Below are 21223 nucleotides of genomic sequence, written 5' to 3' on the forward strand. Positions count from 1 at the left end.
AGGGCAGTGGAGGGTAGAAGTGAGCCTCTTTGCTTGTTATGCGCATGCTGCAGCTGGACCCGTGCACAGTTTTAAAAGAAAAGTGTTTCAAACTGTGTTTAATGCCTCTGGTTGGTATTAAATCAGATTCTGCTCTGGTAGTAGACAGGATGGGCAACGATCTGTCCAGTATTAGAAAGAGAAAAGGTCACAGGAAGATGCTTCGCAGCCCTCCCTCCTACTCCCAGCCCCCTGACGTTTTCTCCATCTGTGATACTGTACTCTCCGTTGTAAAGTTGCTCCCCGTCCATCCATCCCTAGGAATGGGTTTAAGGGAAAGTGCTAGTTGTTTCACTGTAAGTAACAGCTTCCATTTGCAAAAGAAATTGGTTACTTTTTTTGGCTCTCTGTTCCCTGTGTGTGGAATGGCTGAGGTGTGGCTGAAAATGGACCAGAGATTCAAAAGAACAGAAGCACTGTCGGATAGTTCATTCATATTAAGATCTTTGCCAGCTGTGACATGCCCACAATTTAAACAGCAGAAGGAGAATTCACAAGTAAATAGATGGTCATTTGCCTGGTAAAAGCTATTTGTTTTGCTAAACTAGACTTCAGGAGGAAAACCAGCTTTAAATATTTATTATATCTTTCCATGTCCATAAGTAATGCAATCATTCAGTTTTTTAAAGTACAGATTAAAGATTTTTCATAAGTATTATCGCTTGCTGTTTTTGCCTTAGTTTTAAGCCATGCAGGTGCATTTTGTAAGCAGGATATAATTAAAGCCAAGACACCCACAGCTCTACATTTAACTCTGAATTACAATTAGGTACATTAAGAATCTTAAAATAAATTTCTTCCTACTGTTTAAAAAAACAAAATGGGAGTCCCATAAAACCTCAGAAAGAGGTTTTATGTGAAGGATTAGGATTTTAGCATATTGAAGATACATGAAGGTAAAATTCGATTAAAAGTTCAAGAAAATCTTCACCTGTCCAACTGTCTAGTGAGAAATAGAGCAATGGAAGATTTTCATCCAGACCTCAGATCACTTACCGTGTTTCCCCGAAAATGAGGCCTAGCCCGACAATCATCTCTAATGTGTCTTTTGGAGCAAAAGTTAATGTAAGACCCGGTCTTATTTTACTATAAGACTGGGTCTTATATAATATATAAGATAAGATAAGATAAGATAAGATAAGATAAGATAAGATAAGATAAGATAAGATAATAAATATAATATAAATTTAAGGCTGGGTCTTGTATTAATTTTTGTTCCAAAAGACACATTAGAGCTGATTGTCCAGCTAGCTCTTTCAGGGAAACACGGTATATATAATATATATATAAGTAAATATGTAATATAAAATATACATTTTTTTCTCCAGAGGCCAAGATATAATCATTTTTCTAATGACTGCCCTCATTTATGTTAGAATCAGATTATACAGATTTTATAGTTTGGGATTTTTGTTTTTAAGCTACTGTCAAACCATTGATTGTTTTTCCCCCCAGAGAAACAAACTGCTCAGAGTTGTGGCTTAGAAAAATTATCTTGGCAGAATTATGGAATATTGGAGGGGCAACTAACTGAATAGTAGAGTTATCTGGGGTGTTTTGAAAAATCCCAATGCTCAGGCTGCATCCCTGTTCAACTGAATTAGAATCCACAGGGTGAGACGCAGAATCAATACTTTTGAAGTCTCCTAGGTGATTTCATTATGCAACTAAGGTCGAGAACCACAGAAAAAAGAGGCGATTAGCCTAGGGAACAAGTTAGCATGCGATTGTGTCATGTAGGTAAAAGGCATTTAAAACCTGTAGGGTAGTAGTAGCAGAGCAGAAAATATATCACTTCTGGATTTTGCTTTTCCCCCTTAGGTGTTTAAAATCTTCACTTTCTATGTATGGGTTACTGTATTTGTGTGGAGAGAAAAAATACATTTTTTGCACATTTACTATGTGCCCTGATCTCGGTGTAATATCTCCCATGCTTTCTCATTTGTTCTCTCCATAATACTGTGAAGTATATGTTACTCTGTTTTTAGAGATGAAGAAACTCGAGGCTCTCACGGTGTTAGTAATTTTCCTAAGATCACGTAGCTAGTCAGTGGACCATGTTAGGATTTAAATACAGGTACTCTAATTCTGTTATTCTTGTCATTGAATGTAAAGGCTAATGTGTTTATATTATAAACCAATCTCTATTACACCTAGCCTTTTTAAGCCTCCTTTTAAAGTTTTTATATGCATTACCTAATGTCTACTTTGAAAAGTATGTGATACTTGATCTCCTTTAACCCAAAGCTTTGTTCTCCTGTAACTAGTTTTGACTTTTCTATCTGGGGTGAATATTTTGGCATTTAAGCAACACATAGTTGCTGAGACATGACCAGCAATTGCTAACTGCATTTTTATGTGTGGTAGATATTATTTAAGAGAAAGTAGGGGGGAATTTCCAACAATGGAATTTGGGCATATGATGGCCAAAGACTAATAGTAGAAGAAAATATGAATATGCTTTAAGCATAACTAAGGATGTTCTTAGTATTGAGGTAATTTTCTCTGTTTGTATAACAGAATTTTAGGAATGTACCAGATCTCATGAACGAATAAGAAAGCTAAATTCAAGATATTTATTCAGGTTTACTCAGGGAATATTGTAGGTAGGCTTAGAACCCAGATTTCATGATTCTAGTCTATATTAGTTCTTTGTGTATCTATATTAAGTATGCAGAATGTTAAGATTTGGAAAGTACAAAGATGAGCAAGACTTGATATTTTTGCCATAAGAGAATTTAAACTACTTCATTTAATGAATAGAGAACTACATATAAGGAATCCTTTGACAGGTATTAGACTTATGATGATTAAGCCTTTTTTTCATTCACGTATTTATTTATTCATTCAATATTGTTGGGTGTCTATGATGTGTCCGGCTCTGTTCTAATCTTAAGGGATACTACAACAGTGAGCAAAATAGGCCAAGTTCCTACTCCGGTGGAGCTAACATTCTAGTGGAATAAGACAGAACAGTGCATAAATATAGACTGTTATGTGATGATTGTTATAATGAAAAATAAAGCAGGGTAAGAAGGACAGAGAGTACCAGAATAGGGGATGGGTGCTGCTATTTTCTGGGAATACCATGGAAGTATTCTGATGAAATGACTTTCGAACAGTTCTCGGGGTATTTTTCTAGGCAGAGATAAGGGCCAAATTTGGAGCTCACGGGTCTGTTAGGCAGACCTGTGGTTAGGCTGTAGGTGTTGAGGTTTGAGGGGAAGGTCAGTGAGGGGTCTTTTCACCTCCTTAGTCAGAAAGATGGAGGTGCACGAGTAGTGTTCTTAGAAACAGTAGAGCTCTGTAGTCTCTTCCCTGCAGTTCTGCCTGATAGAAGGATGCAGAGACAATGCAGATGGAGTATCCCTTTGTTATGCCTGGAGTGGGAGGTCAGGAAAGCCCTTAACCAAGGATGTGATATTTTTTCTGGGTTAAGAAGAATGAGTGTACCCGGAGGGTGATTGATATGGTTTTCAGGGGCTGGAGCTCAGGAGAGGTCAGGTGGGAAGCTAATTTGGGGAGAGCTATCAATGAAAAGAGCCCATTAAAAAATCACGTCAATGAAATCATCTAGGGAAAGCATGTGGAATGGGTACAAAAGAGATTCTAAGATGCATCCTTGGGAACTAACTATCTTGAGGGGGCAAAAGGGGACTGAGCCAAGCAGAGAGAGGGAATAAGAGAAAGGAGAGAAAAATAGCTGGAAAACTAAGGAATGGGAGACAGTTTTGAGAAAAGGAATGGCCAGCAGTGGGAAATGCTAGAGAACGGTCAGTTAGGTTGAGCTGAGGGAAGGGAAGGTTGTGCTAGACTTGAGATGTCCAATAGGGTAGCCATTTATGACTAATTTACATTTAAAGTAATTAAATTAAATTAAATTTTGAGTTCCTCAGTCTCACTAGCACATTTCAAGAATTTAATGGCCATATGTAGCTAGTAGCTACCTTATTTTTCAGCACAGATATAGAATTTTCCCATCATTGCAGAAAGTTCTACTTGACAGCACTGTACTACACCATTATGATATTAGGGAAAAGTTAAACAACAGTTTAATTTTTTAATTTATTTATGATAGCAATAGAGGAAGTACTATAACTTTGCATTGTCAAAGAACTGATATTAGAAAGTCAGAGTTGGGGAATGATCATTTCACCTTGAACTTTGGTAGCAGAATTGGCAATTTGAGTTGAGCCTTCGGGGTCAGGGATCTTTCGAGCTATTGAACAAGGAAGCAAAAAGAAAGTGGGAATTAAATTGCAGACCACTCTGAGCAATCAATTTTACTAGACAGAATTTAGATAAATGGAGTTTTAGAGGTGCAAGGTTGCATCATAGATCGCAACATTTCTGTGGAATGAGTAATTGGACCAAATTGTAGAAGATTTAATTATCGGGGTTTGGAGCTTATTTTCTAAAGAATGAACATTAGCAAATGTTTTTAAGTGGAGGAGCAACATGGCCAAACTGATAGTTTAGGGAGTCAAGTTGGTAAATAATTATTCCCTTCTTGGTCCTTTGTCATTTGTCGTACTACTAAGTAATTCTGCCTTATGTCTATATACTGTTTTTTTAAAAACCTATAAAGTATACAATTCTGAAATGTAAGGTTTTATTATTATGTAGTCACAGAGAAGTAAATAAACCTCAGAGATGCTAAATGACTTATTAATGATCAGGTTAGCTTGAAGAATGAGTAACATTGGGAAGACTAGCGATAACTTACCTCAATGTCAAATAAATTACCATACAATACATATATATATATATATATATATATATATATATATATATATATATATATATATATATATAGTCTTCAGTATATGGTGATCTTCTTGGCAGTAGGGACCATGTCTTCATCGTGCATTTGAATTCATAGTAAATGAATGAGTGAGGTGGCACTGAATGCAGGGACATCTATTGAAAGGGAGATGCAAAAGTTCAGAAATGAGGTGATGTGGAGCTGGCCTAGGTGATATTACTGGGAATTGAAAGAAAGGACTAGATGTTAGATAGACATGGTCGAGTTAAAAATCATCAGTACTTAATGATTTGATCAAATATTGGGGAAAAAGAGAGTTGCAGATGACTCAAGGGCGTAGGTCTGAGTGATTGAAAGAAAGATGGTACCACTGAAAGAATTAGGCAAACTGGCATGGAATCTGGTTTCTGAAGGGAGCTACTGAGTGCTGTTTTTCACATAGAGATCTTTTCTAAAACAAGTTTAAAGCCCTTCCTTCGTTAACAGAATTTGAGAACCAGAAGTTAATCTGCAGTAATATCCAAACATTCAGGTAGCAGTGTTTTGGAATGAAGATATGTCTGGAGGAAAAAAAAACACACAAAAACTTGGAAGTTGTTTGAATAAAGGTAATAAATTGAGTAGGAATGAAATCTTCAAGGAAAGAACAGGTACAGAAAGAAGAACAAATAGCTGAGGGCTGAGCATTGGTGATGGCCACTCACTCACTTGAATAGGAGAACAAAATGGAGACAGGAAAATAGGAGAAGGGGAGCCAGAGCAGTGGAACATTTTAGAAACCAAGGGAGAAGAGGGCTTGTTTGGTGAAAAGACTGATAGAATTAAGTCATGCTGGGAGGATATGGACTGCGAAGAAGCCCCAGAACTTTCCAGAGAGGACTTCACAGGTTGGCGGGTTCACTGTAATTTCCTGAACCCTCAGGATTTTTTTTGAAAAAGGATTTAGTTTCCAGTGTAAATGTACTGTTGCACTTTTTTTCCCTTGCTACTTCTTAAAAGATGACTGCACCACTTACTTCACTGGATTAACAGTGCGTGCTCTCTAGATTCAGGTTCAGGTATATAAGATTTAAATCTCGCCTGAGAACATTTGTTTTTTTTTTAGATCTTGCCATATTCAGAAGTTGCTGAAGTTCAAGAGACAGTGAGTAATATATGGTGCTATGTTTGAAATGTTAACATTTAATATTTTTTTCAGGATTTCAAGTTGGATTTTTAAAATATATTTTTTACTGTATTTAATCATAGATGAGTTTGTCATTATAAGAAGTAGCTAATGTAGATTGAAAAGATCAGTTTCAGAAACTGTTTACATTTTTTTCTAAAATGTAAATAGGTTTCATCTTTGCCTACAAATAATGAATACCAGTGTGGCATATTTAAACCACACAAAACATAAAATCCTACCTTATAAAACTTATCACTGTTAATATTTTAGTAGCATCTTTCTTGTGTTCATATGTGTGTATCTTACATATGAAATTTTATAAAAGTGAAGTCATATCATACAAATTTTTTATAACCTGCTTTTAAAACCCAATATATAATGGATGTTTTTCAGTCAATGAAAAAAAAAAAAAAACTTTAATGATTACATAATATTTCATTGTGTAAATGTATTATTATCTATTTAATACCTGATTTTAAATGGATTACCGATTTAGATTATTATAAATGATGTGATACATATCTATGGACACATCTTTTTGAACATTTTGAATGATTACCTTAGTATACATTCCTAGAAGTGGAATCAAAAGTAGGATCAAACATGTGATTAGGTTATTTTTAAATAACTGCCTGGCTGGCCAGATCATACTCTCTCTAACATTGATAAGCTCTAGTTCCCAGGAAAGTATTGCCTTAGGATCTGACCTGTAAAACACAAGACTAAAATGTGCATGTATGTGTTTTGCAGACAATTGCAGGAATATGAAAAAGTCAGTTAAGTGTAGAGTGATGATTCCTGTTGAAAGAACGAGCAGATCTCAGCTGCATTACAAATCAAAGGGCCAAAGATAATACTTAGCACACAAGATGTTTTATGTAACCTGCTTCTGAGTTGTGGCTTCTGAGAGCCAGCTGCTGCAGGATTGCTTCTGCAAGTACAACTTGATCAACTTTATTGGGGGAAGAGGTGACACCTGCCTGAAACTTTATTTTCAGATTATACTCATACCAGTGCTTGATAAGCACTTTGTGCTTTGCCTAAGCTCAAAAGATGACTTAAATCAAATCAATATGTATGTTCAGAGGGGAGGTGCTGTGGTCAAGGCACTGGGATCAAGCTTCTGTAGAGACCTCGTGGGATCGTTTCTGTACGAACAGGGTGGCCATCTGTCCTGGATTGCTCACGACTGAGGGGTTTCCCAGGACAAGGGGTGTGACTAGGATCTTCACCTATTCCTTACACTTCTTAAAGATTGCAAGTGTTATGCTAATTATACATGTCATGGCAAATATTTAGAAGTACATTAAAATAAGATCACTTTTTTTGTATAATGTTCTTTTCCTGAGATTTGTAGACTAAAATCAGTAAAGATTTAGATAATGGCTATATTTCATGCTTTTAATTAAAGTACATTGGTAGTATACTGGCGTGTTACTATTATTTTACAATTTTCAGCCCATACCTTCTGCCAAAATAGAGGATTTATTTATGTGATAAAGAAATTATTGGGGTGATTATGTGGACATTGTCTAAGGGGTAATGGTAAACATGATAAATTACTCAAATAGGGAAAACGTGTCTGTTATATCTTCATGGCCTTTTTCTGGACAAGCTGGGGAGAAATTCCTGGATTGTTTGAGATTCTAGTAGTAGTTTGGTTCGCTAATAAAAGCCAAGAAAAGTGGCTAGCTTTTTGTTTATTTAAAATATTTTACAACATACTTGTGTAGAATGCTTTCACATTGTCTTTATTTATGTGTTATACAACATGGAACTGCACAAATTAGACCCAGGTCCTAAAAGTGGTAAGAGTAAGAAATCAGTAGTGTGCAGTTTAGCCATGTGCAGAAGACTTCAGTGATGTAAGGCACTCGGTAAATTTAATGTGTAATCTTCAGTTACTTATATCCCATTTCCCAGTAACGTCACTTGCAAGCAACTCTGGGAGGATGATTTTACTTGCATCCCAATTTAATGCCTTTGTATCCACATCCTTCTGGGAAAGGTTTCTGAAGCTGTGCTTATTTTTTCATTGTGTTTCTGCTTTTATTTGGAGTGTTTCAGCTTGATTCTTAGTTCTGTTCTTTGATTGTAATATATATTTTCTGGTGCCTGTTCTTTTATCTTACGGCATTTTTCAACCTACTGCGATTAAGCCATTCAGATCATCTATCCTAACTCTCACACATGTCATAGTTTATACTACTTTCTTACCAGCCTGAACCTTCCCCTGTACAGGTCTGTCTGTCCAACTGCCGACTTGACATTTGACTTGCATGTCTAACAGGCATTTCAAACTTCACTTGTCTCAAACTGAGCTGCTTATATTTCTCCCTGAGAACCGGCTCCTCCTCACTGTCTTGCACCTCAGATAATGGCAGTTCCATCCTTCCAGGTGCGCAGAGCTCAACACTTGACATCATTTTGATTCCTCTTTTCTTTTACCTGTACTTGGTTTATCTAAAAATCCTGTTCCACCTTAAAAATTATATTCCGAACTGGACTGTTTCTCATCACCCTCACTGTTACCACCTTGGTTCAGGTCTCCTTCATCTCTCCGCTAGTTCATTGCAGTGACCTCCTGCGTATACCCTTGTCCCTCTAGCCTATTCGCAACACAGCAGCCAGAGCGAGCCTTTAACACAGAATCTGATGATGTCACTCCTCTTCTCAGAACCATCCAGCGGCCCCCATCTCATTCAGGATCAAACCAAAGTCCTGACGAGGTCGTGTGAAGTCCTACACAGTCTGACACCCATTTACGTCTTTGACTTCGTGTCCGACTGCTTTCCTACTTGCATTGTATTTCAGCCTCTTTGGCCTTTCCACTATTTCCCGAACACTCCAAACTTGGTCCCATGTCACTCCTCTGCTCTACACTGTCTTCCCTCTGCCTGGAATACTCTTCCCCTTTATGTCTTTATGAAGTTACCTCACTTTATTCAGGCAGCTTTGTAGTGAAGCCTTCTTAGGCCGCCCTCTCTAAAATTTTAACTCCCTCTTCCCTAACATTTTATATGTCATTTCTCTGCTTGTTTTTTCCTTAGTATTTATGCTATAAAATGTATAACGGAACTTTACTTTTGTTTATTATGTTATTGTTCATCTCCCCCATTAGAACATAACTACCACAAAGGAGGGATTTTGTCTGTTCTGTTTACTTCGGGCCCAAAACGATACCTGTCTATATAGTAGGTACTCAGGAAATATTTGGGTGGATGGATCAATGATAGGAATAGACAGTGTTGTTTCTTTTGATTATAATTCAGTGCCTCAGTCGAAAAAATATTGGATTAATTAAGTAGAATAAGATTTATATGACACCAACATGCTTGAGGCTATAATGTTGAAAGCCAGTATAATTTGAAACAAGTATTCAGAAGTTGCTGTATATGCTGGGGCTTATTTCCTGCGAGTAAGCAGGTAAGGAGTACAGCTGCACAGAAGTTGACATAGCGCTGTGTTAATCAGCAAAACTTGAGAATGTCACAGAACCGTACAATGAAAGCAAACTTAATCTTTTATCCTAAATATAAGACCAACTCAAAACCCTTTAAAATGACTGGCCCTGTGAAAGTAAATGCTGCCAACCATGTATAAATGGGTAGAACCATTGCTTTCCTTTAGGAAGTTCCTGGTAAATCTGGGAAAACTAGTCATTATTCATATCAGTGCAGGAAGATTTTGAAAGAAGATGCCAATGAAGCATTTGTAGTTTGTAACAATTATCCGTGTCTTAACTTTTTTTCAGTTTTCCACTGTTATATTATTTATTGGTGATAACAGATCATTCTAAAATTAAATGTAAAATAACAAGCATTTATTCTTTTACAATTTCTGTGGGTCAGGAATCCAAGAGCAGCTTTGCTAGTTGTCTCTGGCTCAAAATCTCTGTGTGGTTGCAGTTCAGCTACTGGGGAGGGGGCTGCTGCAACCTTATCGGCAGGCTTGCCCAGGGGGATGGGGCAGGAGCTGGGGTGAATCAAGGTGGGAGATGCACATCAGAGCTCACTCGAGGCTGTTGACAGACCTCAGCTCCTTCACCTCATGGGCCTCTCTACAAAGCTGCCTCAGGGGCAGCTGCTCTCCCCCCCCCCCACACACACACACCTTGATCTAACAATGAGAGACTGCAACCGAGATGGAAATCGTAGTCTTTTTACAATCTAATCTTGGAAGTGACATCCCTTCCCTGCCACCATCTTCAGTTTATTAGAAGTGATTTCAGCAAGTCCACCATAGGCTCAGAAAGGGGATTATATACCAAGAAGTGGGGATCGCTGGGCGGTTTTAGAGGTTGCCTGCCACAATACTTTAATCTCTCCCCGCATGCTTGCTAGTTGTTCTGACATGGTAATAAGCACAATTAGTTCATTGTCACTAAAGCTGTGTTTTTTTTTAAGCTTATCCTGTGAAACTGAAATCAATTTATAGGAGAATGAGCTTAAATGGGCAACAACAGAAGAATGAATAGAGCAAATACCTTTCTTTTTTTTTTTTTTTGAGCAAATGCCTTTGAAAGGCATTAGAACATAATTTCAAGCACTGTGAAATAGCCATCACTTCAGGGAAGTAACAGGGCCACCATGTTTTTCTAGGAGACAACTTTTTTTTTTTTTTTTTTTTTTGGTCACTGCCAATTGAGATTCTCTCATTCCCTTTGAGTAAGACCAAACAATAATGTACTCAGTGGGAATCTTTTGTTACTTTAGTTTTTGTTGTTGTTTTAAAATTTTTATTGGGGAAGGGGAACAGGACTTTAGTGGGGAACAGTGTGTACTTCCAGGACTTTTTTCCAAGTCAAGTTGTTGTCCTTTCAATCTTAGTTGTGGAGGGTGCCGTTCAGCTTCAAGTTGTTGTCCTTTCAGTCTTAGTTGTGGAGGGCACAGCTCAGCTCCAGGTCCAGTTGCCATTGCTAGTTGCATGGGGCGCAGCCCACCATCCCTTGCAGGACTCGAGGAATCGAACTGGCAACCTTGTGGTTGAGAGCCTGCGCTCCAACCAACTGAGCCATCCAGGAGGAGTCGAGGAGTTGAACTGGGAACCTTGTGGTTGAGAGCCCACTGGCCCATGTGGGAATCAAACTAGCAGCCTTCGGAGCCTTAGGAGCACAGATCTCCAACCGCCTGAGCCACCGGGCCGGCCCACTGTTACTTTAGTTTTGATACATTATGTTACCATAGGTGGTATTGGAAATGAAGGAGAGCTGAAGACCTTGCTCCTGCCAAGGGCAACCAAAACACTTGTCCACAGGCAACATTTAGTGTAGTGCTGTTCATTAAATAGGTACTAGACAAAAGGTTAGCAGTCTGTTTTCTGTTTCTTTTAGTTGATTACAGTTACCCATTTAAGAATGGGGTCTTCTAACGTCCTAAAGACCAGTAGCTCCAGATGATATGCTTAATATTTAGTAGGTCCTAAGGAAATTGTCTGACTTAATAAAATATATTGTTCTAATCCGTATTTCTCTTTGTTTTTGCCATTTGAAAATATAATTGTCCTATTTTGTTGATGTCTTTGTAAAAGCTTTTTGCTCAATGTTTGGCACATAATAACCAGTAAATGTTCCTTTCCTTTTGTAGAAGAAGCAGACTGAGTTACTATGGTAGTGTTAAATGCTTTCATGGCATGCAGAACTAATATTTAGTAGTGCATGGGTATTCTATATTTTTAAACCACTTAAATTTAAAGAATGAATAACTTTTGGCTGTCCCTTACACTTCTAAACAATTTTTACCACTCCTAACCCATATCTTGAATTTTAATTGGAAGTAATTTTTGACTTGAGCAATTTTAAAAAGAAAATACTTGGGTGACTTCGTTTTCCTTTTTCTGCCTTCATTTTCCAAAATAAAACAAATATTTGATAATGCCTAAGCCAGGATCTTTTTATGTGTAGAAAAGGAAATTCCTTGTGAATTGTGATTATTAGGATTTACGTGCATGTGCTTTCTACTTATAAACTAATACTGTTTTCCTTGTCCTTTTGTTTCACTGCTGCTTCAATCCTGATGCATTTTGCTTCTTCCTGGTTTGGATTGTGTTTCTTTGCTGCTCAATTACCTGCATTAAAAGCTTCTTGGTGATAGCAAAGATGTCCTTGGGCCATCAAGTAAGTAGCTAAAGTTTGAATGACACATTGGGAGACATGATAATATTTTGATGTGTATTTGTAAAAGGCATATGGTATTTCTGTGTTGATTATTAAGTCTTCTACTTTTCAGGCATTGAAATACTAAGCAAAGAATATAAATAGTCATTCAGTGCCCATCTATTGTCAGTGTCCATCTGGGATTGGTAATATTTGTACATTTACATCTTGATTATCTAAAGATAGATTATTTCCTCAGCCAATTATCTAATTCATAATTTAGGACCTCTTCCTCAAAGTATTCCTTCCCATATGCATCCTAAGGCATAGATCAAACTACTTTGAGGCTGCACATGGTGTAAGAAACTCACTGCCCTATGACAATGAGAAATACTATTTTATTTTGTCAGAATTTTTACATAACAGATAATTTGGTTATGAAAAAAAATTTGTTTATACTTTGGGGATTTCATAAGTGAAACATGTTTTCTCTTAGTCATTTAGAAGATGTACCCTTTAAATTTATGTCCCCTGCAAAAACTTTTTTTTTTTTTTAACCAGGCACTGTGCTAGCTCTGGGAGATACACAATGAATAAAACATAAGGGTCATTATAGTCTAGCAAAGGAGTTAGACCCAAGAATAGGTAATTTGAAAGTATTGTTAAAGGAGCAACTTTTGTATTAAAAATCATAGAATTACTGAAGTGAAAGGAATTTCGGAAGTCATCTTAAAAAGCATCAATTTTATAGATGAAAAGCCTGCAGCTAAGAGCTGAAATATCCAAGGAGTTAGAATTGGTTATTAGCCCAGAGTATCTTCTACTGGTTTTCAGAAATCAGAATGAAACTCTCAGTTTGCTGAATTCAAGTTTAACCGAATAATTAAAATATTATTGCATTGTGAATCAGACAAAGATTTTAATTGTATTGAAGAGCAATATGGGAATTATGATGATTTAGAAAGTTTTAATGTTTATTCCTAAATAGTTATCTGACTGTTGCAAGTCATTTTACTGATTTGGGGACACACACACACACACACACACACACACACACACACACCCACACCCACCCACCCACCCACACCCACCCACCACCACCACTACCCATTGGCTAAAGGAAGCAACTGAGCAAGACAAAGGCAATGTTTCTTCTAGTTGAAAAATTCTTTGGTCTAGAATAGTTGCTATTTGTTTCTAATACTGTTGATAATATGTGTATAATTTTTTTCTAAAAAGAGAGATGATTTAAGGTAATATGCTAAAATTCCTTTTTTAACTGCAACAATTCATAGTATTTTAAATATATTGTTTATTATACAAGCAGCATTATCAGAATATAGTAGAAATTTTCAAAGTAGAAAAAAGCATACAAATCCCAAAACATTTTTATGTTTTCTTGTTCAGCCTTACTTATGATACCTGGTAGATATTTTCAATGGATTTTTCAGTTATTTTAGTTACTTCATATATTTAGATGTCGTAGGTGAACTCATTGACTGATTGGCACTGATGAATTTCACAAATGGAATTTAATTTTTAATATCAATTGAAATGGTTCTGTTTTAGGAACTAGGTTTTATAAATGGAGGTCTTTAATTTTTACTTGGAATAAACGAAATTTATTGTGGTTATATATTTTAAGCATATATAAATAAATACATACAACACATATTAGATATGAGCTTATATTGTACTCTGCCACTATTAAAAGGGGACTGCATAATAATTTACTAGAGACCAGGTACCTTTTAGAGTGAAAATGAATTTCATATAGTATAATACTTTATTAGGCTCTCTACTATTGAATGAAAAAGCTATAATATTATATATACCAATGTATTTAAATTCTTTAAGTATTTGAGAAAAGGAATGCCACCTATAAAGAGAAACTTTGGATTTGCGTAGAGATTATGACTTCAAAATAATTTATTTTAGCTTTCACTTACTTCAAGGGCAAACAACAGACTTTGAAGCTTATAAAATTCTTTAGATTTTATATTGAGCTGAATTCAGAAAGTAAAGAGTGGTAATATAGAATCATATACTCCTTGGAAGTTGCAGCTGGTATGTTAATTATAATTGCTGTTAATTACTCCAGGGTGATTGGTTTCTACTTAGATAGTAAAGCACTGAATAGCAAAGTTGGTTACTTTACTTCCAGTACAAAGTACCACCAGGAGAGGGCACTGTAATGCTATCTTTAGTAGGTGAGGCAATTAATTGTAAAGTCAGAAACTACACTTAAATCGTGCAGGGATTCTTCCATCCAATATTTAATCCGTCATTTAGCAAGTATTTATTGTTAGTTTTATGCCAAGTGATACAAATGAAAACAAAGTCACTGCCCTTCTTGAGCTTACGTCTGACTATGATGTAGGATGTCACAATGATTTTTATGTAATGCAAATCCTTTCTTGTCTGTATAGTTTAGTAGTTAATGTTTGTGAATTTGGTGAGAGAAAACAAAACAGAAAGAAGTATATTCTGTATGTTACTATTTCTACATACCCTCTCACTTTAAGGATATCAAAATCATAAACAGAAAGGGGTGAATAGAACTAAATTTATACTTTTTGCACTATTTCTGTTTTTATGTAGTAAAGTTATGCAAGACATAGATACCTGTGTCTTACTGATGGAATACTACAGCATACTTTAATTCTATTAGTCTTTCTCATAATGTATTTTAAATTAGTGTTAAATGTACTGTCTGATACTACAAAAATGTAGCATATGTAAATTATAAAGTATAATGATTCAGTATGTACATGTTGAACTTACCACTTAAGAACTTCAATCTTAAAAATACCTCACATCCGTGTACTTCTTCTGTCTTCTATTCCTGTGTCTGTCTCCCAGAGGTGATGAGTATTTTGTATTTTTTGTTTATAATTCTTTGCTTTTTTAAAAAAAGAGGTTTTTGTTGTTGCTTTTAAATTACATATGTATCACTAAGTTTTGCTTGGTTTTTAATTTTATAAAAATGGTATCAAGATGTACTTGTGTGTCTTCTTCTAGGGTTTGTTTTTTGTAGTTAACATCTTTTTTCCAAGATTTAGCCTCATTATTGGTTATAGCTGTATATCATTCCTTTTCAATACTGCATACTATTCTATTATATGCATATACCACAATATATTAATCTATTTTTTTCAATTGATGAATATTTAAATTGTTTTGATTTTTGCTATATGAACAGTATGAACATTCTTATTCTTGTCTCTTAGTACACACATATAAGTTTTAAAGCTAAGAGTGGAATTGTTGTACCCATAGGGTATGCTGAAATTCAATTTTAGAAGACAGATCTAAATTGCTTTTCAAAGTGCTGTATCAAGTTGTACTCCACCGGCAGTGCTTAAAAAGTCACACTGATCCGTCCTTATCTATTTGCCATTATCAGACATTCGTTTTTGTTAATTTTACTGAGAGTGAAATATTTATTTCATTCTGATGTTGACTTGTATTTTTCTGATTACTAAAGAGGGTGAACATCTTTTTGTATATTTATTAACCATTTGCGTTTCTTCTTACAAGAAATCACCATTCACATTTTCCCCGTTTTTTTTGTATTAAAATTTTTTATTGAATTATAATTGACATACAACATTAATTTCAGGTAATACAACATAATGATTTGACATTTGCATATATTGCCAAATGATCACCATAATAGGTCTAGTTAACATCCATCACCATACCTAGTTACAGATATTTTTTCTTGTGATGAGAATTTTTAAGATTTACTCTCTTAGCATCTTTCAAGTATGCGATGCAGTATTACTATAGTCGTTATGCTGTATATTACATCCACATGACATTTATAACTGGAAGTTTGTATGTTTTGATTCCCTTCACCCATTTTGTACCCCGCAACCTCTCCACCTTTGGCAATAACCCATCTGTTCTGTGTCTGTGAGCTCGTTTTGTTGTTTGTTTGTTTTAGATTCTACATATAAGTCTGATCATACCTCTTTGTCTGTGTCTGACTTACTTCACTTAGCATAACGTTCTTGGGGTCCATCTGTGTTGTTGCAGAGGTTCAGTTTTTTGTCTTTTTTATGGCTGAATAATATTCCACTGTACATATGTACCACATTTTCTTTATCCATTCACCCTATGATGGGCACTTAGGTTGTTTCCATATTTTGGCTGTTGTAAATAATGCTACAGTGAACATGAGGGAGCATATATTTTTTGACTTAGTGTTTTCATTTTCTTTAGATAAATACCCAGGAGTGGAATTGCTGGATCATATGGTCGTTCTATTTTTATTTTTTGAGTAACCTCCATACTGTTTTCCATAGTGGCTGCACCAGACATTCCCACCATCAGTGTACAACGGTTCCCTTTTCTCCACATCCTCTCCAATGCTTTTTATTTCTTGTTGTTTTGATAATAGCCATTCTAAGAGATAGGAGGTGATAACTCATTGTGGTTTTGATTTGCATTTCTCTGATGATTAGTGATGTTGACCATCTTTTCATGTACCTGTTGACCATTTATATGTCTTTTTTGGAAAAAAATGTCTGTTTAGATACTCTGTCCATTTTTTAATAGAAATGTTTGGGGGTTTTTTGCTATTCAGTTGTGTGAGTTTTTTATATATTTTGGCTATTGACCTCTTATTAGATACATGGTTTGAAAATATTTTCTCCCATTCAGTAGGTTGCCTTTTCATTTTGTTGATTTCCTTCACTGTGTAGAAGCTTTTTAGTTTGATGTAGTCCCACTTGTTTATTTTGCTTTTGTTGCCTTTGTTTTTTTGGTGTCAGATCCACAAATATCTCCAAATCTGATCTCAAGGAGCTTACTGCTTATGTTTTCTTCTAGGAATCATATGGTTTCAGGTCATACATTCAAGTCTTCAATCTATTTTGAATTAATTTTTGTGTACGGTGTAAGTTAGTGGTCCAGTTTCATTCTTTTGCATGTGGCTGTCCAGTTTTTCCAACACCATTTATTGTAGAGGCTGTCCTTTTCCCCATTGTATATTCTTGGCTCCTTTGTCATAAATTAATTGACCATATATGTGTGGGCCTATTTCTGGGTTTATTTCATTGGTCTGTATGTCTTATTTTTATACCAGTACCACACTGGTTTTGTTGTTGTTGTTGTTTATTTTTTGTTTTTTAACTTTAGCTTTGTAATGTAGTTTGAAATCGGAGTACGATGATTCCAGCTTTGTTCTTTCTCGAGATCGCTTTGCTATTCAGGGTCTTATGTGGTTCTATACAAGTTTTAGGATTGTTTGTTCTATTTTTGTAAAAAATGCTGTTGGAATTTTGATAGGATTTGCATTGAATCCCTAGATTGCTCTGGGTAGTGTGGATATTTTAACAATATTAATTTTTCGAATCCATCAGAATGAAATATCTTTCCATTTATTTGTGTCTTCAATTTCTTTCATCATTGTCGTATAGTTTTTAGTGGACAGTAGGGGATACATTCCAAGACCTCCAGGGGGTGCCTGAAACCGCAGATAATACTAAACCCTGTATGTACTATGTTTTTTCCTGTACATACATACGAGTACCTATGAGAAAGTTTAATTTATAAATTAGGCACGTAAGAGATTAACAACAAATAACTAATAATAAAATAGAACAATTATAACAATATACTGTAATAAAATTTATGTGAATGTGGTCTCTCAAAATATTTTATTGTACATACAACATGGATATACTGGACAAAGGGGTGATTCACGTCCTAGGTGAGACAGAGTGGGACAGCGTGAGATTTCCTCATGCTACCCAAAATGACATGCAATTTAAAACAGATGATTTATTTCTGGAATTTTCCATTTAATATTTTCACACCATGGTAAACCAGGTAACTGAAACCATGGAAAGCAAAACTGTTGATAAGGGGGACTACTCTACAGATCTTTCACCTCCTTGGTTAAATTTATTCCTTGGTATTTTATTCTTTTTGATGCATGACCCCATTTTTATATTGCATTGTTAGTCTTTTTCTAATTGATTTATGAGGATTTTTTTTAAGAAAAACATATTCAGGATACTGACCATTCGTTAATTACATGTGTTGCTAGCGCCTTCTCCTGTGTGTGTTTTTCTTTCCAATTTCTTTATGGTATCTTTTGATTAAATTAATGCTTAATTTTTTTTTCCCATAGAATTTATCAATTCTTTCTTTTATGGTTATTGCTTTCTTTTGTCTTTTTTTTTATTTCCTAAGATAGTAATTAAAATACTTTAAAGATATACACCACACAGAAATATTTAAAAAAATACAAAGGGATTATAGACAAACAATGGATAATGAGAATTCTTTTTAAAAGAGATACACAGTAAGGAAGAAAAACAGTTTTACGTACTATTTTAATTATATATACGTTAATCATAACCCATCGTACTAAAAGCTTTCCGAGCATTGGCAAAAAAAGCTGAAAAATTTTTATCTTCCTTGCATTCTCTTGAAATTCTGCTGGGCACACAAGTGAGAACTGTCTGACACTTCCGAGTCCCTTGCTACATTTCAGTGTAGGCCGAACATAAATAGGATGCTTAGGGTCAATATTAGTGAATATAAACTGCAATTTATCACCATAAATTTTTCAAATTTCTAGTCCACATTGATCTTTATACAATTATACAGATTCTGTAGCCTTTTCAACCTTTCTTCACTAGTTTTTTCAGCAGCAGAAATAGTTTCCTTCTTCCTGGCATATTTTCCTTAGGATTCTGGGCATTTGCAGTAAGTACTTCAGTTCCTACTTTTGGCCTTGTACTTCAACAGTTAACCTGAACAAGTTATCCTTTTTTTCTTGAATGAACTTATTCTGCCAGCAGATGTGGTTTTGATATTCTAGAAACATTGAACCATTCATTCTTCTTCCTTTAATTTCACAGACAGCTTTTCTGCAAATGCTTTTAATGTCCTTGTAGATAGCTCTTAGTCCCACCATCTGACAGATGTCACTGACATTGCTTTTGAATGTATCCCAGAATTCATTTATGCTTTCATCTAACAATGCCAGTTCATCTTCTACCATTTTGTAAGACACTGCTTCTCTGGGAGGCCTGAGCCCCGCTGTCTTCCCTACACGAGGCATGAACCAGTTCTGCCTAACGTCTGTCTCCTGTTTGTCTTTTAAAGGAATCATTCCTTACCCCAAGTTTATGCTTTCTTCTAAAAGTTTTCAAATTTTGCTTTTTTTGTCTTTGACTTTCATAGAACTATTCTTTGTGTGTGGTATGAGGGTAAGGACCTATTTTTCACAACCAATTTTCTTAGTATCAATGATTTTCTTTCCCTACCTCTATCGTATATCTCGGCTCCACATAATTATGGGTTTGTTTCTGAGAGCTCTCTGTTCCTTAGGTCAATCTGTCTGTCTTTATATCAGTACATTTTTATTTCAATAATAATTTTTGGGAGTTAAATGTATCTTGGATTTAATAACTGAACGAACCACCATGTACTTTATGAAATGAAGTTTCATAAAATATAAAATTTGTTGATTGATTCATTCAACAAAATTCTATTGAACACCTTCAGTATGCCAGAACCGTAGGGCCATACCAGGACTCAAGGATTTATGAGAAAATAAAGCAGATAGAAGTCCCTTTTCTTATGGAATTTATAGAGAAGGCAGATAATATATGGAATATATAGAGAAGGCAGATGATAGACAGATAAATGATATAACTTCAGACAGTGATAGGAGCTATCATAAAAAATCATGTAAAGTGATAGCGTATAACTGTGATGGAGTGGGCACTAACCAAAAACATCCAAAAGAACTGCTAAATTGTACTATAGTAAAATAACTTATTTATCCGAAGGCACCATGAGGGGCTTTTCTGAAGAGATGACATTGGAACACAAACAACAAATGATGAGAGGGGTTAATAATAAGATCTGGGGGTAGGAGTATTTCAGGTAGAGCAAACAAGAGACTGGGGCAAGATGGTGTGTTTTGAGGAATACCAAGGCCAAGAATGCTGGAGCCAAGTGAGCAGAGTGGTAGAGGATGAGGTTGGAGAGAGAAGCCGGGGCCAGACATTGCTGAATCTTTAGGCCTTGGAATTTATTGCAAGTATAATGGTGAGCCATTGAGGATATTTCTGCATGATGCAAATCAGCTTTATGATTTATAAAGATTGCTCGGGCTTCCACGTGAGAAAGGACTCTACACAAGTAAGGAGACTAGGTAGAAGTCTGCTGCTGTGATCCAATGAAAAGGTAGTGGTGGCTTAGAACAGGGCGGTAGTTGTGGAAGTGGGGAAAAGTAGAAGGACTGCGGATAAATTTTGAAGGTAGAGTATAAAGATCTCAGGTAAACTGTATGTGAAAAATCAAAGAATACATCTAAGTTTTTGGCCTGAGAAAGTGGGAGAGGGGTATAGTGATTCCACTCACTGAGATGGGAGAGAGGAAGGTTTGGAGAATAAGCAGAATCAAGAATTATGTTCTGGATAAGTTTGAGATGCCTGTTAAATACTAGAGGTGATTATAAAGCAGGCTATTGGATACATGAGTTTGAGTTTAGGAGACACAAATTTAGGAGTCATCAGTGTATAGGTTCTTTTTTTTAATGGCCTTGATGGGAAAATACATTTTTTATGTCTTTACTTGGAAGATAAAGAGTTTTTTAATTTTTACTTTGAAACTTAAGGAGCTAAAATATAATTTTAAAACTTTAGCACAATAGAAAACGTGTTAAAGCAATTTGATTTAAAAGATGGTGATAAAAATGTGAATGTGAAGTTCTGGTTAAGTGAAAAATTAAGTCTAGAATGAAAACACAATGATTCTTACTCAAGATAAAACTAAGGTTTTTATAAGCTGAAAGTACAAGAAATACAAAGTGAAGGAATGTGGCGATCCTAGGGCAGTGTGGGCTTGCTCACAATTTGCCTTATTCCTTCATTGAGTATTTTTCTTTTTTCTGTCCTCTCTGGAACTGGGCATCGCCTTCCTCTGTTCATAGCTTGGTCAAGTGGGTGAACTGCAGTCTTAAACATGGTTTAAATTGATTATTGGGGCAGCAAGCTTTTAAGAGCCAAACTTTGGAACCAAATGGTCCTGAGTTAGAATTTTATTACTTAATCTCTATTACTTAATCTTTGGCAAGGCAATCTCTGAACCTCAAGTTTCCCCATCTCTAAAACAAGAATTATGCCTA

At 35.6% G+C, this 21223-nt stretch overlaps 1 protein-coding gene and 1 pseudogene across 12 annotated transcripts in view; one reads left to right on the plus strand and one right to left on the minus strand.

The window, feature by feature from the left end:
* Positions 1 to 21223, plus strand: part of OSBPL8 (oxysterol binding protein like 8) — a 153013-nt gene that overhangs the window by 55568 nt on the left and 76222 nt on the right. For 3 of the 12 annotated variants that reach the window (XM_019755048.2, XM_019755050.2, XM_019755049.2), the window contains 2 exons: positions 5910 to 5948; positions 12051 to 12087. The exons of 3 other annotated variants lie outside the window; for them this stretch is intronic. In XM_019755048.2, the coding sequence (XP_019610607.2) occupies positions 5910 to 5948; positions 12051 to 12087 (76 nt within the window). Of the gene's footprint in view, positions 1 to 5909; positions 5949 to 12050; positions 12088 to 21223 lie in introns of those variants that run through there. 6 more of the 12 variants (XM_019755052.2, XM_019755051.2, XM_074325390.1 and 3 more) reach the window with 3 other exon arrangements.
* Positions 18429 to 19282, minus strand: LOC141568551 (kinetochore protein Spc25 pseudogene; annotated as a pseudogene).

This window comes from Rhinolophus sinicus, linkage group LG02 (assembly GCF_036562045.2).
Source record: "Rhinolophus sinicus isolate RSC01 linkage group LG02, ASM3656204v1, whole genome shotgun sequence".
NCBI lineage: Eukaryota > Metazoa > Chordata > Mammalia > Chiroptera > Rhinolophidae > Rhinolophus > Rhinolophus sinicus.